At 36.5% G+C, this 22,881-nt stretch overlaps 1 protein-coding gene and 1 long non-coding RNA gene across 2 annotated transcripts in view; both read right to left on the bottom strand.

Annotated features, from left to right (window-relative positions):
• The window catches only part of LOC147475287 (E3 ubiquitin-protein ligase COP1-like), a 91,298-nt gene extending 70,124 nt beyond the window's left edge, over window positions 1-21,174 (bottom strand). The window contains exons 1-2 of the mRNA XM_086585364.1: window positions 19,851-21,174; window positions 18,789-18,854 (exon numbers count right to left, since the gene is read on the bottom strand). Coding sequence (XP_086441490.1) covers window positions 18,789-18,854; window positions 19,851-19,903 — 119 coding nt within the window. The 5' untranslated portion in view covers window positions 19,904-21,174. The remainder of the gene's footprint in view (window positions 1-18,788; window positions 18,855-19,850) is intronic.
• On the bottom strand, window positions 3,561-4,146 carry LOC147475288 (uncharacterized). Its single transcript, XR_015207287.1, has 3 exons — window positions 4,020-4,146; window positions 3,751-3,940; window positions 3,561-3,650 (listed from the first exon to the last, which is right to left on the bottom strand). It is a non-coding gene; the product is annotated as an uncharacterized LOC147475288 (long non-coding RNA).
• Window positions 21,175-22,881: the final 1,707 nt, after the last annotated feature.

Raw genomic sequence — 22,881 nt, 5'->3', positions numbered from 1 at the left:
AGGAGAAGCCAAAGCACATTCATATATTCAATTATCTGGAAGTACTAATGCTCAATATGCTCAATTATCTGGAAAAATGTTCTCTTTATACGACGGTATAAAGATAATATAAAAAGTATTATCATTGTCTTGAGTTGTGACCCCTAAACAAACACACTAAGCACTAACAACCGGTCATTTAAAGCGTTGCCTCCACTTTGGCGTTGTATGCATAGGATAAGCTGGCTGAAGAGATCGATGATTTTTGTTGGTGGTGTTGTTTTTCGGTGCAATCATGGACACTTGTATGGCCATGGAAGAATGGGTTGATAATTCTCAAGCGAGAGACAGCTCGAGCAATATTCTCCCCATGCGTCGATCCGGGGCGACCAGCGGGACCCTAGTCGAGTAAAGAAGTCATCAACAATATCGCGTGAATGTTGTCAACACGGCAATATACTCCTATGCCAACACAGATCCGTCTCCTCGGGCCATTAACTACTATAATCAGTCTGGGTCGTTGATACCACCTCTTTGTTCCCCATTTGACTCTGAGCTTAATGATCAACAATGTGGACCTCAAGAGGTGTCATTTTCAAATGCATCGTCGATATGTCTACATGAACTTTTAGCTGCCAAACTTATTTTTCTCAAGCTGCTTTAGTATTGATGAATAATTAACATTAATCCAAGAGAAGAAACTATAAAAAGGGTATCAGTTTTGATTAATTCCATTTCTCTGGCTTCTATAAAAAAAAATTCAGGTGTGGCAAAACTACACGTGTAACATCGTCATCAGGTTTTTGCACCACAGCTGGGAGGATAACCCCAGACTTCTATACACAGTTAGTAGCAGCTGTGAACATGAGTTATGCCCTCGATCACTATGCCCCGCCCTTGCTTGGTCTTCAAGATTGTAATTTTGTGAGGGAAACATTCAGAACCATCGCCGATTCTTGCCCACCCTTGGAACATTACCCCGGATGGTGGTTGTTGGTCTGGGACTCATTTCTGCAGGTGTCATGCTCTGCCTAATTCTCTGGATTTTGTATGCAAACCGCCCCCAAAGGGAGGAAGTGTTTGTGAAGCAATCCTTACCAATAAGTGGTCCTAACAGTAACAACATCCATAGTCGCAGCAATAATAAACTATCCCCACCGCGTGGGAACATAATAAAACAAAATGGATCACAGAAGAAGCCAAAGCACATTCATTCACAAGTTACCTTTTCATTTCCTGCCCTGAGAGCTAACTTATCAATAAGATAAGTAGTAGCTGCTACTTGCCGCTTCACAACATCTTTGTTTGTGAAATCCTTGGCGTAATTTACTCTTATATTTTCAATGTATTCCTGCACAGATACCGATTAATGTACAATTATTATCACATATGCACACAAACAGTACTCAAGAACAAACATAAAAAACAATACATGGAAATGAGTTAAGAATTTACTTTTCTGACCTCTAGCCTTCTCATATTTTTCCTTGTCACTTTGGCCTTTTAATGAACTGCTAGCTGCCAAGAATACATACTTGAATTTTTTTGGATTGATAGGGTCATTCCAAAATGCTAACCATGTAACAGTATTGTCATGCTTTACTTCTTTCCACCTGCAAGCCACCCCAAATAAATTAACCCTTGGAAGGATAACAGAATAAATCCTCATTCACACCTCAAAACACAAAATAAGTGCAATCTTAATGCAATTGGATTCGGGAACCTTTCACGGTATTGAGCACTCTTAACTGGAGCACCTTTTCCTATATTGATGGTAATATCTCTTGGACGAATGCGCTTTTTCAGTTTTCCTATCTGAAAGCATAAAAACCAATAAGACTACATATAATAACCTCTATGATAAAAATAAACTCTATTAACAGCCATTCTAAGCTTTTAATCGCATGCTTTTCTAAAAATCAATCATTTTATAAACAACAAAGTATATAACCTTGGGATGCTCTCCACAGCCACGGAACAGTCCTGGTGGTTCAACTCTAAAGTTTCCAACCTGAGATTGAGAATGTCACATCCATTAAAAAAAATGTAAACCTTGAATAAATTAGCATGTACCTAAAATTACATATGCATATAAAAAAACATTTTCAGCGGAAAAACTAAAACACCCCCCCCCCTTTTTTTTTTTGGTAAAATGCAAGTACTCTAGGTATATATATGCTATTACAAACGAAAACCATAACCAACAGCTCATGACCATCCATAATGGGGACTATGTACTATGCAACAAAGCACAGCCCCTAAACAGCACCAACTCTGGAGAATTGTGTATGCTTTTTATCATTCTACGTTCCCAATTTCTCCAAACCACGACTTCGATATACACCATCATCTTAATTCTTTCTAATCAGAGTTTATACATGACTCAATCTGAGACCTATTTTATTAGAAAGAATTAAGTGCAATTACCAACAAAAGATTCATGTTACATTTAAATAAATATCTAAGAGCTTATATACGTCAAAGTCAAAGGTAACCTTCTCTTTGACACCTTCAACAATAGTCCACACATACTTCTCTTCTTGCTTCATCTTTTCTTCTTTCATGAGCTTTTTCTCCTGCAAAAGTCATGAATGTTAGTCAATTCAAAACAACATTGAACAATAAGCTAAGATCCATATACAACTGTTTCTTTATGTAACAGTAATCACACTAACATACTTCTGTACTCATTTGTTTTTTCTTCTCCTCATTTTGACGCCATTCATAGATTGGGGTGAAATCACAAAGTTCAAATTTCTTTATAATATGATTCTTCCCTAGTACTGTTCTCCAATCAATCATGAAATTCTCTAAAATTTTTGGCTTCGTAGCATAATCAGTATCTTTCATCACTGCAAACATTGTTGCAACCTGCACTTAGCAATGGTGAACAACTCAGTACTAGAAACTGAGAGATAAAACAATTTGAATGCATTAATACGACAATTTAGGCTGGAAAAAGACCATGTACTGAGTATTTAAACAGAAAAGTTTTTTTCTCAATAAACATACAACATATATTATATTTTTCTCCACCTCCTCTTGTTCAAGAGTCAAATCAACAGGTGTACTGAGTATTTAAAAAGAAAAGCTTTTTTCTCAATAAACAGACAACATATATTATATTTTTCCCCACCTCCTCTTGTTCAGGAGTCAAATCAACAGGTTTCCCATTGTAAATCATATTTCAAAAGATATATTCTCAAAAGAAGAGATTGAATATCTCAAGGAAATTATGAAGAGGGAATGGGAATAGTTTTTAGAATTAGTTTAGTTATTTTAATATTGTTAGTGAATATTTATGTGAACTTGCTTCAAGTATCAACAACTTTATTATATCTCCTGATTGTTTAGAAGTGCAGTGCTCACATCTGTAAAATGCTCCATGCTAACCAACAAAGTTATGATGGAAGCACACATTCAAGCCATATGCACACTATCAAGACTACAAAGGACTTGTGTCTGCCTAAGCCTGAGTTCAACACCTTCGCAACCAGCGATGGCAACTATGTCCAATTTTTAGCATTTTATACAGATGTGAGTTCATGTGAAAATAATATTACCTCAAGATCCTCGAGAGTTAAGCGCCTATTTTGGGATTGTGCCTCCTGCCTCTTTAACGCATACTCAGCCCAGACACGCTGAGAATCTACAAATTCACTTTCCCATGGCTGTCGACATATGACAGAATATTAGTATATATGAATATTAATATACAGGTTTCAACTTTAGATACACATAAAATTGTGAATCAGGGGCTCCAGGAAATACCTGTATGTAACAATAGAGATTCGGGATGAGCTGGTCCTCTTCATGACTCATACCACTTCGGAAATGGGTTACTCCAACATTTGTCTGTTGGCTGTATCTGAGGTCACTTTGTGGAATCAATATGTGACCCATTGACATCATACCCAGTCCTCCAATTTCCTTTGGTGTATAGAAGATGACAGGAGGGAACCTACATAACAGATTATTAATTAGGACCTTCCTAAAAATTCAAGAAATTCAATTGGTAAGAAGGTAACCATATTTCCTACCTGCTAGGCATCTTTGAATTCAACCCAATTTTAATACGTGTTTGGATTTTATTTTCACATTTGACCAGCAAATCTAATAGTTCTTGCGTATGTACAGTTGCCTTGCGGAAGTATGTCATAAGACCTGCCAAAGGCAATCAAAAGTACTTGAGTCTCTGTGGTATCACAAATTCTACATCTACAAATAAAAAAAAAAAAAAATACAAAAAAAGAAAACTGAAAATTAAATGAAAACCAAAGGTAACAATGTTACCTATGAGAGTTGTATTCCATTTGTTGACTATCTTTGTAAATGTTGTTGACCCTGACGAAATAAGACATGAATATACACGTACGATATACTTCTTGATTTGATGATCCTCATCAAACTCGTAACTCCAATCAGGAACATACAATAAGAATGTTGTGATCATGTAAATGAGAAAGGCGATAAACCCTTCAAGCCTGGAACATTGATAATAAGCCATTAAAGGTTTGCATTCTTACGATGAAGACTTCTTATATTTTATCTTTTTGCGTCTTATATTGCTCACCAGTCACCATTGCCAACGATATGCACTGAAAATGGAGAAATGTCCTGATTTAAGTACTGTAGGTCTGACCTTTGTAGTGAAAGTCTCTATTAGAGCGACAATAAAGTATACCAAAGCAATTCTCTGCAAGTAAAATAACGAATTCTTGAGAAATTATTTGAATTGGGCAATCGGCTAAGGAATTAGATAGCTCTTGCTATGATCAATTGGCGTAGAAAGGCCTACGCCTAGTTACCAGTCTCTGGATCAAATCATGCATTTAGAATCGTAGGATGGAGTAGGATTGCTAACTCAACCCAAAGTTGTGTCGTTGCATGTTATGGGTCTAGTACAACCCAAGTTGAAATTTACCCTTAGTTTCCTGGGCTTTCACAGTTTTGTTTTTCTAAAATATGAACAAAAAAAAAGGGTTAGCAAACCTGAAGAATGCCACACCAATAGATTTGCTTCATGTCAATTCCATAAGAGAGGTCGTCAGGAGCATGAGAGTAGCCACCTTCAATCATATAGAAAGTTGTGTTAGAAAAAAGCTAGAAAAGTTAACAATAAGAAATATTTCGTGCATAACTTTTATTTCTAAATTTCTTCCATAGATTATCTTGTAAAATAATTCCCCATAAGAGAAGATTTATTGTTCTATTGATAATTTTCTTAACCGTATCTCCCACCTTTTGGATTCTCTACAAATTAACAGTAGAACAGCTAAATATGAGATCATCTTCATTCGGTTTCAGAAATTAATCTTACACAGTAATGTAGACACATGGATACACTACTATGAAATATGCTAGCCAGGCCATGTCACAAAAAAAATCCCAAACATCCTTTATGAAATTCGAACTCATCCCTTTCATTTTAAAGTTTGACACTTTATTTATCAGATTTGAAGCTGAGGTGAAGTGTGTTTATGACTTCCTATCAGCTTATTCGTATATTTTGAGGTTTGAACATATCATCACTATATTTAGCACGTACCTTAAGTGCAAGAGCAATTGCAACACCCACAATAAAGAGAAAAAACGGCATGATGAAATCAACCAATGTGCAACCATTCCATGGTGAATGATCAATGCGTGCCCACGCTCCCCCAACGTCATCCACCAATATCATTATCTCTACACACACCGAAGAAGGCAAAAAAACGCAAGTTAAAATGCTAGTTTTGGTGGATCTGATTTGGCTTCTTCTGCTTTCTTCGGCTTCTTGGCAGCCTTTACTTCATGTGGCTTGTCAGGTTTTGCATCGGCTTGCTTTGGTTTGTCGGGTTTCACATCGGCTTGCTTTGGCTTTGGTTTCTCTTCTTCCTTCTTGGCATTTTGTTTGATCTCTATCCCTTTTATTCAATGGTTGATCCAACACCTAATCAAACAAACCCCAAAACACAGCATTTCAGTTCACAAAACACGTTACTCTGGTGGTTATATAGCCGGTACTACATAAATTGACTAAGAAAAGAACACAAGTTAAGACAATAATAACAATAATTGTATGTAATTGCAAGTTTCAAGCCTACCATGTATTTAAGTTTGATACCTCTGCAAACACGTATATTAGTCCCATCATCATTCTTCATATTGCGGATTATTACAGTATGTTTTATTTTGCTAATAATAGTATCATCATAATAATTACACCAACAGTTCTAACCTACAAACCCATTATTGTTCATCCATTTACGCATATACCATCAACATATTACCACATACACAATTCAAGGATATCAAGGGACATCAAAATAACAGGAAAAACAATAACCACAAACCCCAATATCAAGGAAAATCATTTAACAAAAAAAAAAAAGGTACCAATGGCAAGGAGCTGAAGAACAGATAATTCTCTAGCCAATTGTTGATGACCCTCTGATTTCACATGTACATAATCCACTTGTTTCCTCCTTATCAAACTTCTAAACCCAACATTATTATTCCCACCACCACCACCTTTCTCTTTCTCAACCACCATCCTTACACACCTATAATAATAACAATACTATTCTTCTTCTTTTGAAAACTGAAAAACCAAATGAAAAAAACTAAAAACTACCCGCTTATCTCCAAACCTTCAAAGATTCTATCTTTATATGCATGGAGAGCGGGAAGATTATAATTGGCACCTAATCAAAGAAGAAGAAAATATAGACAGAAGAATGCGTTGGCCAGTTATTGTAATCCTACCGTGCTTCTTATCGATTGTTTGGCTATGGATTTCTCTTGTTCCAAAAACAGACCACGAAATATCATTCTAAGTTTGCTTATAGCTTTTGTGGAGAGATATTGTTCTGTATGTAGAACATGTATAAACCTAAGATATATATGTGCGGAGACCTTTTTTTTTTTTTTTTTTTTTTTTTGTTTTAGGGAAGAGTTTTGTTTTTTTATGTTTGTTTGGTTACGAAGAATTGAAATCTGCAAAAAGGGCGTAGATTTACTTTTTTTTAGCCGAATTATTGTAAAATATGATGTGTCAGTTTCAGAGAAAAAAAAAAGACTGACGTGGGTCACTGTGAGCATTCTCAACTACTCAGTATTAATGGTCTTTGATTATAACTTTCCCAAAAGCCTTAAAGCCCTCAACTAGACTAGTAAATCACTACGAAATTCAGGGGCTACAGCCTTAGAGCATAAACCTATTTGTACCAAACGCCTTAAGCCCTCAACTAAACTAGTAAATCACTATGAAATTCAGGGACTGCAGCCTTAGATCATAAACCTATTTGTACGGAAGAAGTTCATACAGTTCATATCATTCCTGAATTTTTTATAAGCAACAAAGTTACATAATAATCAGGTATCCTATGGAAAGAAATGGAAAAGGTTAATGTCGCAAAGGTCGGGCTAGTTTATGCCAAACAAGAGCTAAAGAAAGTGACAAAACCAAGCCTATTTTACTTTGATATACTAGAAAAAAAAAAACAACTAATTATACGAGTAATCAAGTGAGCGGAGCGAACAATCTGGACAGGAAAGGGAGGAGGTGTTATGTGGACAAAAACTAAGTTGGTTGGTTTCTGTCTGTCCTCACCTATTCCTTTCCCTCCTTCCTTCCCTCTCCCTCTCAATCAAACCCTAACTCTCTCTCTTTCCCCACTACAAACCCATCTCTCCCTCTCTCTTCTCCACCCTCCGCTCACGCCCCCACTACTCAGCAGTTATCTAGTATAACTTACTGGCAAATTTTCCTTTACATCAGCCGCAATGTGCTGCTTGTCGATGCTGATACAAGTTTGTTGTTGGACAAAAATTTTACGTGTGAAACAGTTTTTCTGTGTCCACTGAAAACATGGAGACATAATAGTGAATGTGAGTATCCGCAGAAACAACCTGTAAATGCTAAAAAGGTGCTACTAAGTGTATTACAATAGATGAATAAATAAGTCAAGTTTTTGCTACAAAAGAATGGCACAAAATCAAATAGTTTCAAGCACAGAAGAGGGTTTGCATGCCAATGGAAATGCAAACTAATAATTAAAGATAAAAGAAGAGTAGAAATTTTTTCTTCAAATCACTCAGTCCAGAGCTTGTTTGAATAAGCGATACAGGTAGAATACAATTCCACCACAGACTCTCCTTAAAGGAATCCAAGGCAAATTTTCTATGAAAAACTTACTATTTTGGATAATTAAAGTGGAGTCAAATTTTGAAAAAATAAAAAATAAATAAAAAGTTTATTTTTCCGCTTTCCTGATTCTGAGCTGCCTTAAACTGATGCAGAGAGGAGCCTACCGCGACATAATTGCTAGAACCAGGATTGTACTTGACAGTTGACAGAACAGATGTTTGCTTCCATGTCGATATTTAGCACACTAGCTTTTTGCTTTGTGCACCAAACCTTGACCTGATTGTGACATTAAGGACATGAAGTTAGTCTGAGATCAAACAATTTAAACGGTTACGCAGACATTCAGGTTCAGGCAATATAACACGGCATACCCCAATACATAGTGTATGTGACTGCTTAGACAACAAATATGCTACTCAAATCTACCATCTACATTAACTAGCAATCAATGTTTTGTTTGGTGAGAACTGGTATGCATTGTTATCAATACTTTATAGAAATCAGCAATGCTGTCTGGCTCTCACGCCAGAAGACCAATGTACCATCTTTCCCTTTTTCCCCTTTCTGGCACTATTACAACTAGCATAATGGTAAGAGCCGCATACATTATTACTCAATGAAGCATGAACACTCCTCTAGGGGCAACGTTTCTGTGTCGGACACATCGGACATCGACACTCCCCAACACGCCTACGACACGTGTCCGATACTCAATTTGGAGTGTCGAATTTATTAATTAATTTTTAGAATTTCTGACACTCTGAAGACACTAGGGACACACGGGGACACTTCTACATTTTATTTCTATTTTTTTTAAAATAATTAAAATACTTAAAAGAAGACACGACTTGGGTAGGGTTTTTACTTCACTCTTGAAATAAGAAAAATGAGGCACAATGCACGACTACGCTTAATGATTGCCAAGTCCTTTTTATATATATTTGTTACAAATTTTCTGTAATTGTTATTTCTTTCGTTGGCATTAACTTGCATTATTGGACATGTATGTTGTTGTTTAATATTTTAGAGTTGGACATGTTCAAAACTAGTGTTCATATTTTGATTAAAATTTGGTGGAGAATATTAAATTTCAATTATATATATAATATGGGCATATGACTATAATGTGAGCATAAGAATATGGCTCTATCCCTCATATATATATATAGGAGTGGGATAGAGGCACAGTTACTGGAGCCACATTCTAGGCACAGTGAATCCAAACTATTGATGTGTAGCAAATCCTACGGACATAGTCTATTCTAAATTACCAAAATGAAATAAACGAAATTTCAGAAAAACAAAATTTTGCGAAACAAAAAACACGAAATAAACAAAAAATCGATCAAACCTTCTTCTCCAAAATTAGATCGAGAATTTTTCTACCCTCTTCTCTCCAGAATTCACGAGTGGGTTCTCTCTTTGGGCTGTGTGCTTCTTTCGTTCGAGGTAATTTCTCTATTTCTCATTGCCACATCGACTTCTTTATTAACGTACTATTTTCACAAGATCGGTATATTTTGAATTTTGAGGAACTGAATGTTATGGAGTAATTAGGTAATTTTATTGATTGTGGTTGGCTAATGGAACATTCTGCACGATAATACATGGACATTTTGCCATATTTACCACTGTAAGAACGCACGTTGACCAAATGCCTTCGTTATTTAAATCATTTTGTTGCTATTCTTCTTGCTGTTGAGGTTCCAGTTTTATTATCCTGCTGTTACTATCTTCTTATAATTCAACCAAAACGTCACCTTCTCACAACTGGATGGAGTGTCCGTAGTTCAATGCATGTAAATGATTGCAATTTGGGACAGTTTTACAATTTAACTTTATTAGCTGAAACGTTGGTACTGGATAGACTTCGAAAATTCAAAATGAGTGTTGCTTCCTTAAGCATAATTCGTAGTATCCTATCTTACGCAATTGCCTTTAAAACTTGGCGTTTTCCATTCTTTTTGCTTTACAGTATTGAATGTAGAGTTAGAGGACGAAGACGACAACGATGAGGAGAACGAAGACGAGGATGGGGAGGAGAATGAAGACGAGGACACAAATGATGACGAATATGATTGAAGCTTGTATTTTCTGTATTAGACTGTTGACTGTTGGAGCTTGTGTTTCTCTTTTTGGAGCTTGAAGCTTGTATTGGAGTGTGGAAGTAAGACTGTTGCATTGGCTGCTTGTAATGCTATTTTGGATGTTTGTACTACTTTCGTTGGGTGCGAAAGGTTTTGCGAGTTGCATGATGTGGATAAGCTTATGTAAGTGTTTATGATGTTTTGTTAATGGTTTTATGGATTATAGATGTTTGCGTAAATTAAATTGTGAAGGGAATTATGAATGGTTTATCTTATGTTTGAAGAAATGTGTTGCGTAAATTCTAGTTGTCGTGTTGTTGGTAAAATGAACTTCATTTTATTTTAGTTTTGAGAATGTTTCTTGTGAGCTATTTCTGGTTATTAGAGTGTTAAATTCCATTTATATTCTTAATTGATATTTGCGTTTAAGCTTTATTACTTACTAAGCACACTTGACTGGAAAAACTAAGGTGCTCCATTGTTTATTTATGCAGTAAGTGATTTGAGGTTTCAGAGTTCGGCTGTTATTGCTTTGCAAGAAGCTGCTGAAGCTTATTTGGTGGGGCTGTTTGAGGACACGAATCTCTGCGCCATTCATGTACTCAACTTTATTTGGTGGGGCTGTCAGAGTTCTGGAATTGTGAGGAAGTTTTAGTGATTTGAGTTTTATTTGGGTTATTTGGGTGAATTGTCAGAGTTTTAGTAATTTGGTTATTTAGTGAATTGTCATAATTTTAGTTATTTGGGTTTTAGTAAATTATTTGTTCATTTTGAAATCTGTCAGAAGTTTTAGTAAATTATATGAGCTTTATCGAAGATGGTGTCAGTAGCTTGTATTAAAGGGAAGGTCTGATTTGATTAGAGATTGCATATTAGAGAAAAGGCCTGATTTTATTAGAGGTTGCATATTAGAGGGAAGGACTAAAAATGGGATCTCTCCGGTACTCATCTGGGTAAAACTCTACGAGATATTGGAATATCATTTGTTGCAAGTCTTTTGGAATGTGTATGGACAAAGAAACTATGAAGAAAGAAAGGCTTAAATTCTGCTAGTCTCTGTTGAGATGCCCCTTGAACTTTCAGTTTCCTTCATCTTTAAAGTTAAAAGGGGGATCTAAAATTCTAAACAAGAACAAGTCAATGTCAGTGCTGAATATCCAATAAGTTTGCATAGCGTACAAGCTGCAACTGATTTATGCATATTACAACACCATATTCAAGTACCACAATAAAGACTTGTGCTACACAACCTTCTAGAAGAGCTTGAACTAATGCGTCAGGATCAAACTAAAGCGTCACGATCAAACTCTGACAAACTAATGCATCAGGATCAAACTTGTACTTGTGTGTAGCAATGTGAGTGCTGTGAGGGGAGTCAAGTATTGGATGACATGCAAAGGAGTTGTCACAACACTGCCTAAACTTAAATCATGCTTCCCCTAGTCCTCTTGAATAAACCATAGGACTTTTAAACAAAAACTCAAAAGGACAAACACATTGTTTCCCATTTGTCTGATATCTGCAATACAAGTTGAACTACAAGATAAAAGGGAAAATTTTGCAGATCACCCACGAAATTTCTGGAAGCAAAATATGCAACTAATCCAAAACTAAAGATTAAATAAAACTGGGGGACAAAATGCATTAATCTGTAACCATAACAAAAATACCACATTCACATGTTTTCAACAGAAGTAACAGAGAAGAAAACAACATAAAAGTATCTAGAATGGTTGTACTAGAACCTCATAAAGCTAAACTGAAAATACTTAATCAACCTCCTCAATCTTGGGTCCTGCACCGCTACCACCAGCTGAAGGAACATCCTCATCCATGTCAGCACCCGCGCCCTGCCCTTGGACTAAAAGACTCCATTTTCTTTACTACATTCTTCTAGTTCATACCGTCAGGTTCATGCTCAGAACGCTTGGGATTACTAAACAAAGACTCCAAGAAACTCATTTAAATAGTTCACTTACTCCCTGACGAAATCCAGCCATCAATCCCATAAAAGACTCATTCAAACAACTCCCTTGTTACATCGTAACCAGCATAATTACATTCACCCTTGTTACATTTGCAATTCAGCTGTCTACATCTTAGATTTTTCAGAGGTACTAATGACGATGCTCTCGTGTCTTCCAACCATTAGAAGTCTCTGCAAGCGCGACAGGTCAAAAAAAATTTCCCAAGAGATTGGATTTGGCTCGACTGTTTCAGGATCCTACTTCCATGGCATTTTCGAATGCAATAAGGAGTAGACAACCAATAACATTTCTCTGATGAATGAGTGTTATCACCACACCTATTGCACAAAGTTCTTTCCATCTACAGTAACAAAAAATGTCAAAATTGTGGAAACAAGAGCATTGTGAACAAAGTATAGTAGCAACTACAACTCAAACAAATTGTTATCCATTTAAGCAAGTCACAAGTGTAAATGTAGAATAAGGCTAGTTGAGAAAATGCGTAAGGAAATTCAAAAACCATATCTGCTGTTACACCGAAATTAATTTTCTTATCACTCATTTTGAATTTTCGAAGTCTATCTACCAAGGTTTCAGCTAATAAAGTTAAATTGTAAAACTGTCCCAAATTGCAATCATTTACATGCATTGAACTACGGACACTCCATCCAGTTATAAGAAGAGAGTAACAGCAGGATAAGAAAACTATAACCTCAACAGCAAGAAGAATAGCAACAAAATGATTTAAATAACAAAGGCATTTGGTCAGCATGTGTTCTTACAGCGGTATATATGGCAAAATGTCCATGTATTATCGTGCAGAATGTTCCATTAGCCAACCACAATCAATAAAATTACCCAATTACTCTATAACATTCAGTTCCTCAAAATTCAAAATATACCGATCTTGTGAAAACAGTACGTTAATAGAGAAGTCGATGTGGCAATGAGAAATAGAGAAATTACCTTGAACGAAAGAAGCACACAACCCAAAGAGAGAACCACTCGTGAATTCTAGAGAGAAAAGGGTAGAAAAAATCTCGATCTAATTTTGGAGAAGAAGGTTCGATCGATTTTTTGTTTATTTCGTGTTTTTTGTTTCGCAAAATTTTGTTTTTCTGAAATTTCGTTTTGATAATTTAGAATAGACTATGTCTGTAGGATTTGCTACAGATCAATGGTTTAGATTCACTCTGCCTAGAATGTGGCTACATTAACTGTGCCTATATATATATATATTCTTTTTAACGTGTCCATGACGCATCCGTGTCCTACTTTTTTGAATTATGCCGTGTCGTGCCATATCCGTATCGTGTGTCAGTGTCCGTGCTTCATACTTATTACTAAGAGCATCTCCAATGGGGGGTGTAAACCGTATAGAGTGGAAAATTTGCACCCCAAGTGTCAAAAAACTCTTTCCAATGGGGGTGTTATACCATAGGTAATAGAGTATTAGTTGATAAAGTGGGTGGAGAATTCCCCATCTCGCTATTAGTTGATTAATAGCCCGCGCGACACTCAAACGCACGTCTGAGTAATAAAAAAATCGGACGTCACTCATTTTAACCGTTACTTCAAGTGATGTCCCATTTAAATTTGAACTCAAACGTCATTCCAAGTGACATTCCGACTGTAATAGGTGCATAAACAGTATATCACTTTTGTCTCCATTCATTTTCATTATAATTCTCTCCCACGCTTTTTTTCTTTTTTTTTTTTTTTTTTTTTTTTTTTTCAATAGGTTCTCTACCTCAAGATGAAATTTCTCCAACACCCGCCAATGGGAAAAAAAAGAAACCACCTATTGAATTTCAGTATTTCACCATTAGTGAAGATGTGAAACTTTGTGAAAGTTGGCTAACAATTAGAGAAGATGGGATTGTAGTGTGGGTCAAACTTCGGGTAGTTATTGGCAACGAATAACAAATGAGTTCAAATTGCGCAATCCCGGCACTCCACACACCTTAGAATCAATCAAAGCGCATTGGCAAATGATTAACAAGGGTATGAGCAAATTTGTTGGCTATATGGCACAATTGGAGAACAATCGTTCTAGTGAGGAATAATTATATATATAATTATTCCTCTTAATTATATTTTTTTTCTTTTTACTTTTCTAATTTTTTTTTTTTTTTGTAAGATGGGATGAGCAAGAGTAGCTTACCAAGATCAAGATGGTAGCCCTTTTCCTTTTGGCCATTGCTATCTTATCCTTAAATATACCCCCAAGTGGCATAGGTCAATAGAAACAAAGTCAAAACCAAAGACTTCTTCAAAGAAAATTCAAGGGGAGGGGTCATCGAATGTTAATGATTCACAAACTCCAATTTGTTTAGATGAAGATGTTAATGCGTCTACTATGATGACTAGTGAGCTTATACAACCGGATGACATGAAGAAGCAAAAAGAGAGAAAAAGGAGAGCTAGTGAAGCGGCAAAAGTGGTGGAGGGGTTTGTTAACCGTGTTGAGTTGAGAATGGAGAAACAAGACAAACTCTTGGAAACACAACTTCAATCTAAGGATCGTGACCAAGAGTTGAAAAACAAAAAAATTGAAGCTATGGAAAGAAGAGAAGAAGCTAAAATTATGGCTATGGATCTTTTGGTTCTTCTGGATTTTCGACGTGAATACTTTGAAGCAAAACAAGACGAGATTTACAAAAGGTGGAAAGGAGGCAATTGAACAAGTGGTGGGGGGGAGTTTGAGATGTAATATTTACTTATTCTAGTATTTGTTCTTGATGTTTATTTACATTCCTTAAAAATTGAATTTGGTAGTAATTTTCAATTGCAGATGTTCTTTTATCAATCCTTTCTTATATATATATTTCATAAAATCAAACATTTAAAGTTGATAAGTTTAGATGTATTTTTCTTAGACTATGGTTGAGACTATGGCCTAAAATCAACAAATGATAATTTCCTTAAAAAAAAATTAATAAGACATGCAAGTTGTTTGGCAATTAATCACAAATCACTCTATTTGAATCTCATTGAAAAAATGAAACATTGATTACTTTAACCACACATTCTACTTGACTCTCATTGAGAAGAATGCAAATTAATGAGCCCCACCCAACTATCATGCTTGAGCTCATGCTCTACTATATCGGCCTCTATGTCCTTGAAACTCTGCCAAGATGTGTCAAGTAGAACTCGACGCATGCCATGTGTCAATCTCAATGACAAGACATACATAGACTGTAGAGTATCCTATTTATATGGAAAAGTATACATTAGTCTATTGAAAAATTAAAATACAACAATTAACTAATTCGAGCACATAAAACTTACCACATCATGTTCGTTAATGTGTGGATCTAGCTGTGGTAATACACTATTGTCAACGGGTGGAATCACATAATTAACTAGTTGGCCTTCTGATCCAACCATACGTGACATCCAAACATCCTCTGTCGGGTCAACCCCCAACAGCACATGAGCATCATATCCACCTAGTGCATAGGTCGCCTGTGAAGGCCCTGGGAATTAGAGGTCTTGTCTTAAGGCCTTCGGAGTGACTAAATCAAGGTTGGATGCAAGATAAACAGGCCCCGGTAGGATGGACCCTCGAGAAACAGTAGCCCAATAATAGTCATAAGTACCATCATCCGCAGTGATAAAAGAACTAACAAACGGCCAATGGTTCTCTTGGTACCACAATATCTACGCAAGAGTGACATCTACAACACACATTTTTTCTAATGGTGGGTAGGGGATAGCAACCTCTCCCGTAAGTTGGCACCAAGCTCGATCCCCAAGGTATCATGCCTTTAAAGGGCCTGGCGAAACCAAAACCACCCTTCTCCTACTCAAGTCCAAGACATGGCGATAAGAATCCCAATAGTTTTGCATCGAACCATCCTCAGCAAATGAGTCACACTCTCTCACCATTATGCATGATGTAATCCAAGGTGTCCATACGATTTTATTAGCAGTAGCCATCTCAATCTGCTGACGAGACAAATGAATATTATGTCTTACTGTTCCATAGTGTTTCTCAACTCTATTTTTACCCCAGGCCTTTATCCTTGGAACTTCATCCCCGTTGTACAATGGATTTTGAATGGGGTTCAATGTACGCGTGTACTCAAACCACCAATACTATAGTGAAAATAAAATAATGGTTAGCATTCGTTAGTCAGTTTTACAAATTTAATAATACACGGCCTGTAGGAATTCAAACACCAAAGTTTGTTTATAGACATTTAAACAAACGATTTCTAATAATAATGCAAATCTTAAATAAAAAAATAAAAACTAAAACTTACGTGGTTTTCAAGCACTCTCTTTGATACATGTGTTTCTGGGTTTTGAATCAGTGGTGGATGTTGTTGTTGTTTTATATAGGACTCAATTAACAATGTGAAACCCTAATTCCCATCTTTCTTTCATTTTGATAAGTTACGTGACTTATATGTCAAGGATGCCTATTTTGGACCTATCCATGCCGATTGCTTCGCACATCATGGTGTATCTAGTGAGTTTTTCCTACATGATAGTTTCGTATTGCGGGGTTTACAACTTTGTATTCCTGTTTCTTCCCTTCGTAATCAGATTATGACTGAAATGCATACTGCGGGGTTCAGTGGTCACTTTAGGATCATAAAGACCATTATAAGTACTTTTGGTCTACTACTATGTGTATAGATATTAACCGGTTTATTGAGCGATGTTATGTGTACCAGACAACGAAAGGTAAGCACACTAATGCCAATGACTTTCTATTCCTGACAAACCTTGGGTTAATGTCTCCATGGATTTTGTGTTAGGTTTACCTCCTTCTACACATGAAAATTATTCAATTCTTGTGGTTGTGGATTGTTTCTCCAAGATGGCTCATTTCATTACTTGCACACGCACTACCGATGCTGCTCAGGTTGCTCATTTATACTTTCGTGAGATTGTTCGTTTGCATGGTTTGCCTCGCACTATTACCTCTGAGACGTCAAGTTTACTAGCTATTTTTGGAAAACGTTATGAAAACAATTTCTCCAATTGTCTACAGCTTTCCACCAACAGACTAATGGGCAGACTGAGATTGTAAATCGTAGTTTGGGAGACATATTGAGGTGCTTGATTGATGATAATTCTAAATCTTGGGAGTTTGTTCTCGCCCAAGCAGAGCTTGCTTATAATAACTCTGTCAATCGTTTTACAGGCTTTTCTCCATTCATGATTGTAACCGTCATTTTTTCAGAAAATACATGGATTTCTGATGCTGCATTACAACAAATGGATCCTACTTCCTACCATAAGTGCAAGGAATTATCTCGAGGAAGAGCACTTCTCAAGCTGGGGGATTGATACGAGGACGTGATTGATTAATCATGTGCACTGCACATGAATCAATTATACAACACATGTTTCTATTTTCCATTTCAGTTCATAGTTTTTTAGATATAGAATAGTTCTATTTTAGTTTTCCAGGTTCTATTAAGACTAGGATTTGTTCTTTTTAGCAACCAGTTTTTAACATAGGCGGATCTGCAGATGTAAACCTTAATATTTTCAAACTTTATATTATTATTATCGGATTAAGAGAATTCATTTTTCTATTCAAACCCTAGGTTTTGGGTATTTCAATTAACTTTAATTGTTCTTTATCATCAAAGTGTGCTTCCGCCTTCGAATTTACATCGGTATTACAGTTTATGGAAATATACAATACAGTTTCCTAAATTCGTCGTTTATTAGGGATTTGAACTAGATTTAGAAGTTTTTGCATAGTAAATTCACAACCCAAAAGCACACAACTGACATGATCTTACCCAATTTATGTAAACAATGTTCAAAGACCTACTTCAGGTTCCATTAATGGGTGTGGCCGTGTGGGTGCTTAGTTGGTTTCGAATGATGGAGAACTCAACGTCTAAGATATACAAGGTGACACAAGTCAAGGTTAATAGATAGGAATATTAGGCATTCAGCATACTGATACAATGCAACTCAGTAAGAAAAGTGACTTCCTTTCTACCAGAAGAACCGCTCCTTTATCCTACGGATGAATTTTTTTTTGTACACTATTAACTTTCTCTCTCCTAACTCATCCTTCAATCATGAACAGCTAAGATAGTCGAACTTGATAATATTTGGAGAGTACGGAGCTAAATTTTACTAAACATCATAGTACAATAGTATAACAACTACTAATATTATTGAAGAAACTTACTAAGTCGGTCTATAGCATTTTTTAAAGAAACTACCTAACTACCTTCACAGTGATACAATTAAGTAGCCGAGTCATTGATTGCATTTCTCGTAAGTTTGTAAACTAAGCTCCTATCACGTTTTTTCGTTTATATCAGCATGTGGAAAATATTAAGGTGCGGCTTCTAGATCAACCTCAGAAGAAGCCTTAAAATTCCTCAAAAGTTGTTGCATTACCACGAAATTGCAGATAGTTTTCTTTTCTTTATTTTTTTAGCACAAATTGCAGATTTGGCATTTAACAGAAAGACCTGAAGCCTAACATTTGTATTCTATGATGTAATATGTAAGGATACCAATTTGGCAATTACGCAAACGTTGGCCAAATACGAATATAAAAAATTCAGTGACATTCAGGATACCAAATTATTAATATAGAGTATAAACACACCAACAAGATACATCTAAACTAACCTTGATACTATGTTGGCTGGATGAAAGAGATCCCCATGCCTAAGTTCTGCAATCACCCCCAAATGACTGATTTGAATGGTAAGAAAATAAGCTAATCAGAAGATTGAAGGTAGAGTGGAATGGAAGATACAAAGATTTCATAAACTGTAAGTAAGAGACAGCCATTAGAAAAATCTAACAGTTTGATCATCATAATACATTGAATCTAACAGCGTACAAACTCCGCATATTTCATTTGCTGTCAGTACTGATCAAGATTTTACCATTTTTAAGACTACTTTTAGGGTTTAGACCTGAATCTAGCCTGAATCTAACCTGAACCTAACCGAACCTAGCCTGAATCTAGTTTAAACATGTTTTTTGAATACCTCTTACAGGGAGGTAGGGAGTTACAGAGGAAAAAAAACAAAAAAACCGGAAAAAATGGTATGGAATGGAGGGAGAACGAATTCTGGATAGTACTACACAAAGAAGATCGGGAATATGGGGGGGAAAAAGATGATCTTGCAGCCAAATCTGACGGGGGAATCAAGCCTTCATTTGAAACAATCTTGTCCATTGTCTCAAGCAGGGAAGCCATTGAAACCCACAGTGTGGCACTCTTTTATATCCCTTCTGAGTCTAAATCTTGTTTTTCAGTACATTCAAAAATTCTTTATACTCTTTTTCTGCTGCTATTTGGTCGGTCTTTTCTTGTTTCCAAGCTAACAACCTACTATCTGAACAACCTGTATTCTAGGTTTCGGTCTCTTGATTTTTGGGTTTCCACACTAACTTTCTTTATGTCTTATGGCTGGATACAGTTTCTACTCTATGAAAGTTTGATGGATCTTCGAGAAGAACTGGAGCAGATCTGGGCAGATATCCCTGCAGATAGACCTACACCTGACTATGAGTCTGACTACCTATATACCTATGCAGATACCACAGCCACCCTACCTCAGAAGCATCGAAACTTCAAATATCAGAAGAGTACATCTACTTCTCTCCAATCAACTGACAAAGCCACCAGGCCAACCAAAAAAACACACTCCAGTTCACAAAAAAAAAAAAAAAAATCACCTGCTATATATCATCCAAAATCCAACCCCATATGCTCTCATGGAGAACATCATCCATGTTCTTGCACAAGCTCATCTAATAAACTCCAAGGAATCAAATCCACTGATGGAGATCCCACGAGATCTGATGCTCCAAACTAGTATAAAAAGGAAAACTTCTTTGATCGGAAAACTCTTCACCGATACCCAACTAGACCCAAATGAAGTGATGAGGGCTATAAGGGCAAAATGGAACCTAAAACAGAAGTTACATATAGTTGTAACACAAGGAAACCTCTTCATTATCAGCTTTGAGAATGAGATTGATAAAAATAAAATCCTCAAGAATGAACCATGGCAGATTATGGGGTATCTCCTAGTACTCAAGAAGTTTTCCCTCCATCTCTCACCACAACAGATTGCTTTTGACACAGCCCTCTTTTGGATCACCTTTACTGGGTTACAATTAGAGCATCAATCACCTGAAGTGATAAAGCTACTAGCTGCTGCGCCAGGTACCTTTCGAGAGGTTGATCCAGCAGAAAACGCACCAAGAATGGCAGCTGGGTATAGAGCAAGAGTAGAGGTGGATCTTCATAAGCCACTCAGTCAAGGAACAATGACAGAAACTCTATATATGGGACCAACATGGGTTGGATTTGAATACTCAGGTGTTCCTTTCCACTCTTGCAAAAAATGTTTTCAACTCACCCATGATACCGCCATGTGTAATGAAGCACCACCAACAGTGACCGAACTTCTTCGGATCACGGCAATAGGGACAGAATTCCAACAACAGGTCACTTATCCGGGAAGAGAAATCATTCCACAAGTACTCACAGAGATAACAAGTAACATGATTTCAAATAAAACAAGGTATCATCAAAGCAGATTTGAGGGAACTGTGGATTTATCATGTGTAGATCGTGTGACAACTATCGAAAAAGTTGCGGTGGCTCTAAGGAAAGAAAAAACGGTGCAAATCACAGAAATAGCTGAACCAGTTGAAAAACTGGATATCAAGGAACCAGGCTTAGAAGGGATGGAGATTTGCTGTGATCCATATTCAAGTCCGAAACCAATCAAAGTGTTTAAACCAAAGGCCATAAAAAGAAAGCCCAACCCTTACCAAAATCCAACCCAAACAACACCACTCGTTTCTTCACTACCAACCAAACTTACCCAAAAACTATCAAAATCACCGACTTCACAATTTTATCCCAAACCCCCAAGACCACCAAAACCAACATCAGTTTCATCGAAACTAACTGAAACTATCCTCAAAAGAAAAAAAAGATTGCTTGAGTCAAAGGACTCACGTCCTCTAAAGAAAAGACAATCAAAGGTTTCCATTACTGACCCAACACCAATAAAAAAAACAGATCTGGAGGATGAAAATTTCTATATCCCTCTCCCACCACCATCAAATCCAATCTCAACAAATCAAAATGCCCTCCAACTCATACAGCCAAATGCCACAATTCCAATGGGAGAAGGAGAAAACTTTACAACAACACCAACCACAAATCCATCAAATTCGGTCCCTTCAAATGAGGCTATCATTGATATGATTCACAGCCCAAATGTGACACAGCTACTTCTAGCTCAGGCAAATCTCTCTGGAATGAACATGGTTGGGATCAAAACAACCAACTCTCAGATGAAACCACACATCAATTAGTTGACAGTACTAATGCTGATCACTACCATCATGCTGAATGGGAGGAAGATATGGCAATACAAATGAGTATTGAAGCACAGATCTCTTTTGACGCCTCTTTGGTAACTCCAATCTCTGAAGATCCATCAAACTTGCATATATGGGAAATTGGCTCTGGCTCCAGATCTTCAACTCAAAACGAGGTTCCCCTGTCCCCCAATACTCCAATTCTTAAACTTTATATCCAGCTTGTTCATATTGGTTTAAAATGTGTTTATAGAAGTCTACCTAGTTTTACAAATGCATATATATGTCTTGCTTATCATAAAAGTATTATGAGTCAAAAATCCATGTTAAATATCCAATATATTAACTTGTCTAAGTTTTTCTGCCCTCACTCTGTCATCTATGAGTTTGTCATGTCTATAAATAACAATTTTCTCTATATGCAACTTACCTGTTTCTGTTATGATGGCCGAGATTGTTTCACATGGATTTTTAAAAGCATGAAGAGTAGATGTATAAAATACTATCATTGTTGTTGCTTAGCTCCCCTAGCCTCAAATGGGTTTGTGATTGAACCAGATCAGTCACCAGTAGTTAATATATGAAGACGCTTTCCTGGAATTGTAAAGGGTGTGGAAATGCTTCCACTATGAGACACTTACATGATCTTATCTCTGTAAATAATCCTGATATTGTGTTCCTTTCTGAAACTAAAGCTTCGATCACTACAATCAATTCCCTCATCCATCAATTCAATTACCCATACCATTTCATTATACCACCTGTTCATTTAGCTGGAGGTATGTGCCTTCTTTGGAAGGAAGGAGTCGATCTTAGAATTCTTGACTCAACGACAAATTCTATCACCTCTGAACTTAATAGAGGTACTAGACACAGATGGTCAGCCTATTTCTTTTATGGTAGCCCTTACAAACATCTTAGGAGTCAAAGTTGGGACCCTGTTAGAAAACTTTCAAATTATAATTGCCCTATCTTGGTTATTGGTGATCTAAATGTCATTCTCTCCCCAGCTGAAGTGTTAGGAGGGAAACCTTATGAATATAATGATGGTGAACCTGTTCATGATATCATCAATACTCAAGGGTTTATTGATTTAGGCTATAAAGGCTATCCTTACACTTGGTCTAATAAGAGAACTGCTCCGGATAATATCCAGAAAAGGTTGGATAGAGCTCTTGTAAATTCTGAATGGCTACTTTTATTCCCTGAGGCTGTCTTATCTCACAAAGCAGCTATAGGCTCTGACCATTGCCCCTCTTACTCAACTCTCAACCTCTACCACACTCATCTCCTGTCCCTTTCAAGTTTCAATCCATGTGGATCAATCACCAAGATTACAAATCTATGGTAAATAATTCCTGGAATA

Source organism: Coptis chinensis, chromosome 9, assembly GCF_015680905.1.
Source record: "Coptis chinensis isolate HL-2020 chromosome 9, ASM1568090v1, whole genome shotgun sequence".
Taxonomy (NCBI): domain Eukaryota; kingdom Viridiplantae; phylum Streptophyta; class Magnoliopsida; order Ranunculales; family Ranunculaceae; genus Coptis; species Coptis chinensis.
This window is presented reverse-complemented; position numbering and strand designations above follow the sequence as displayed.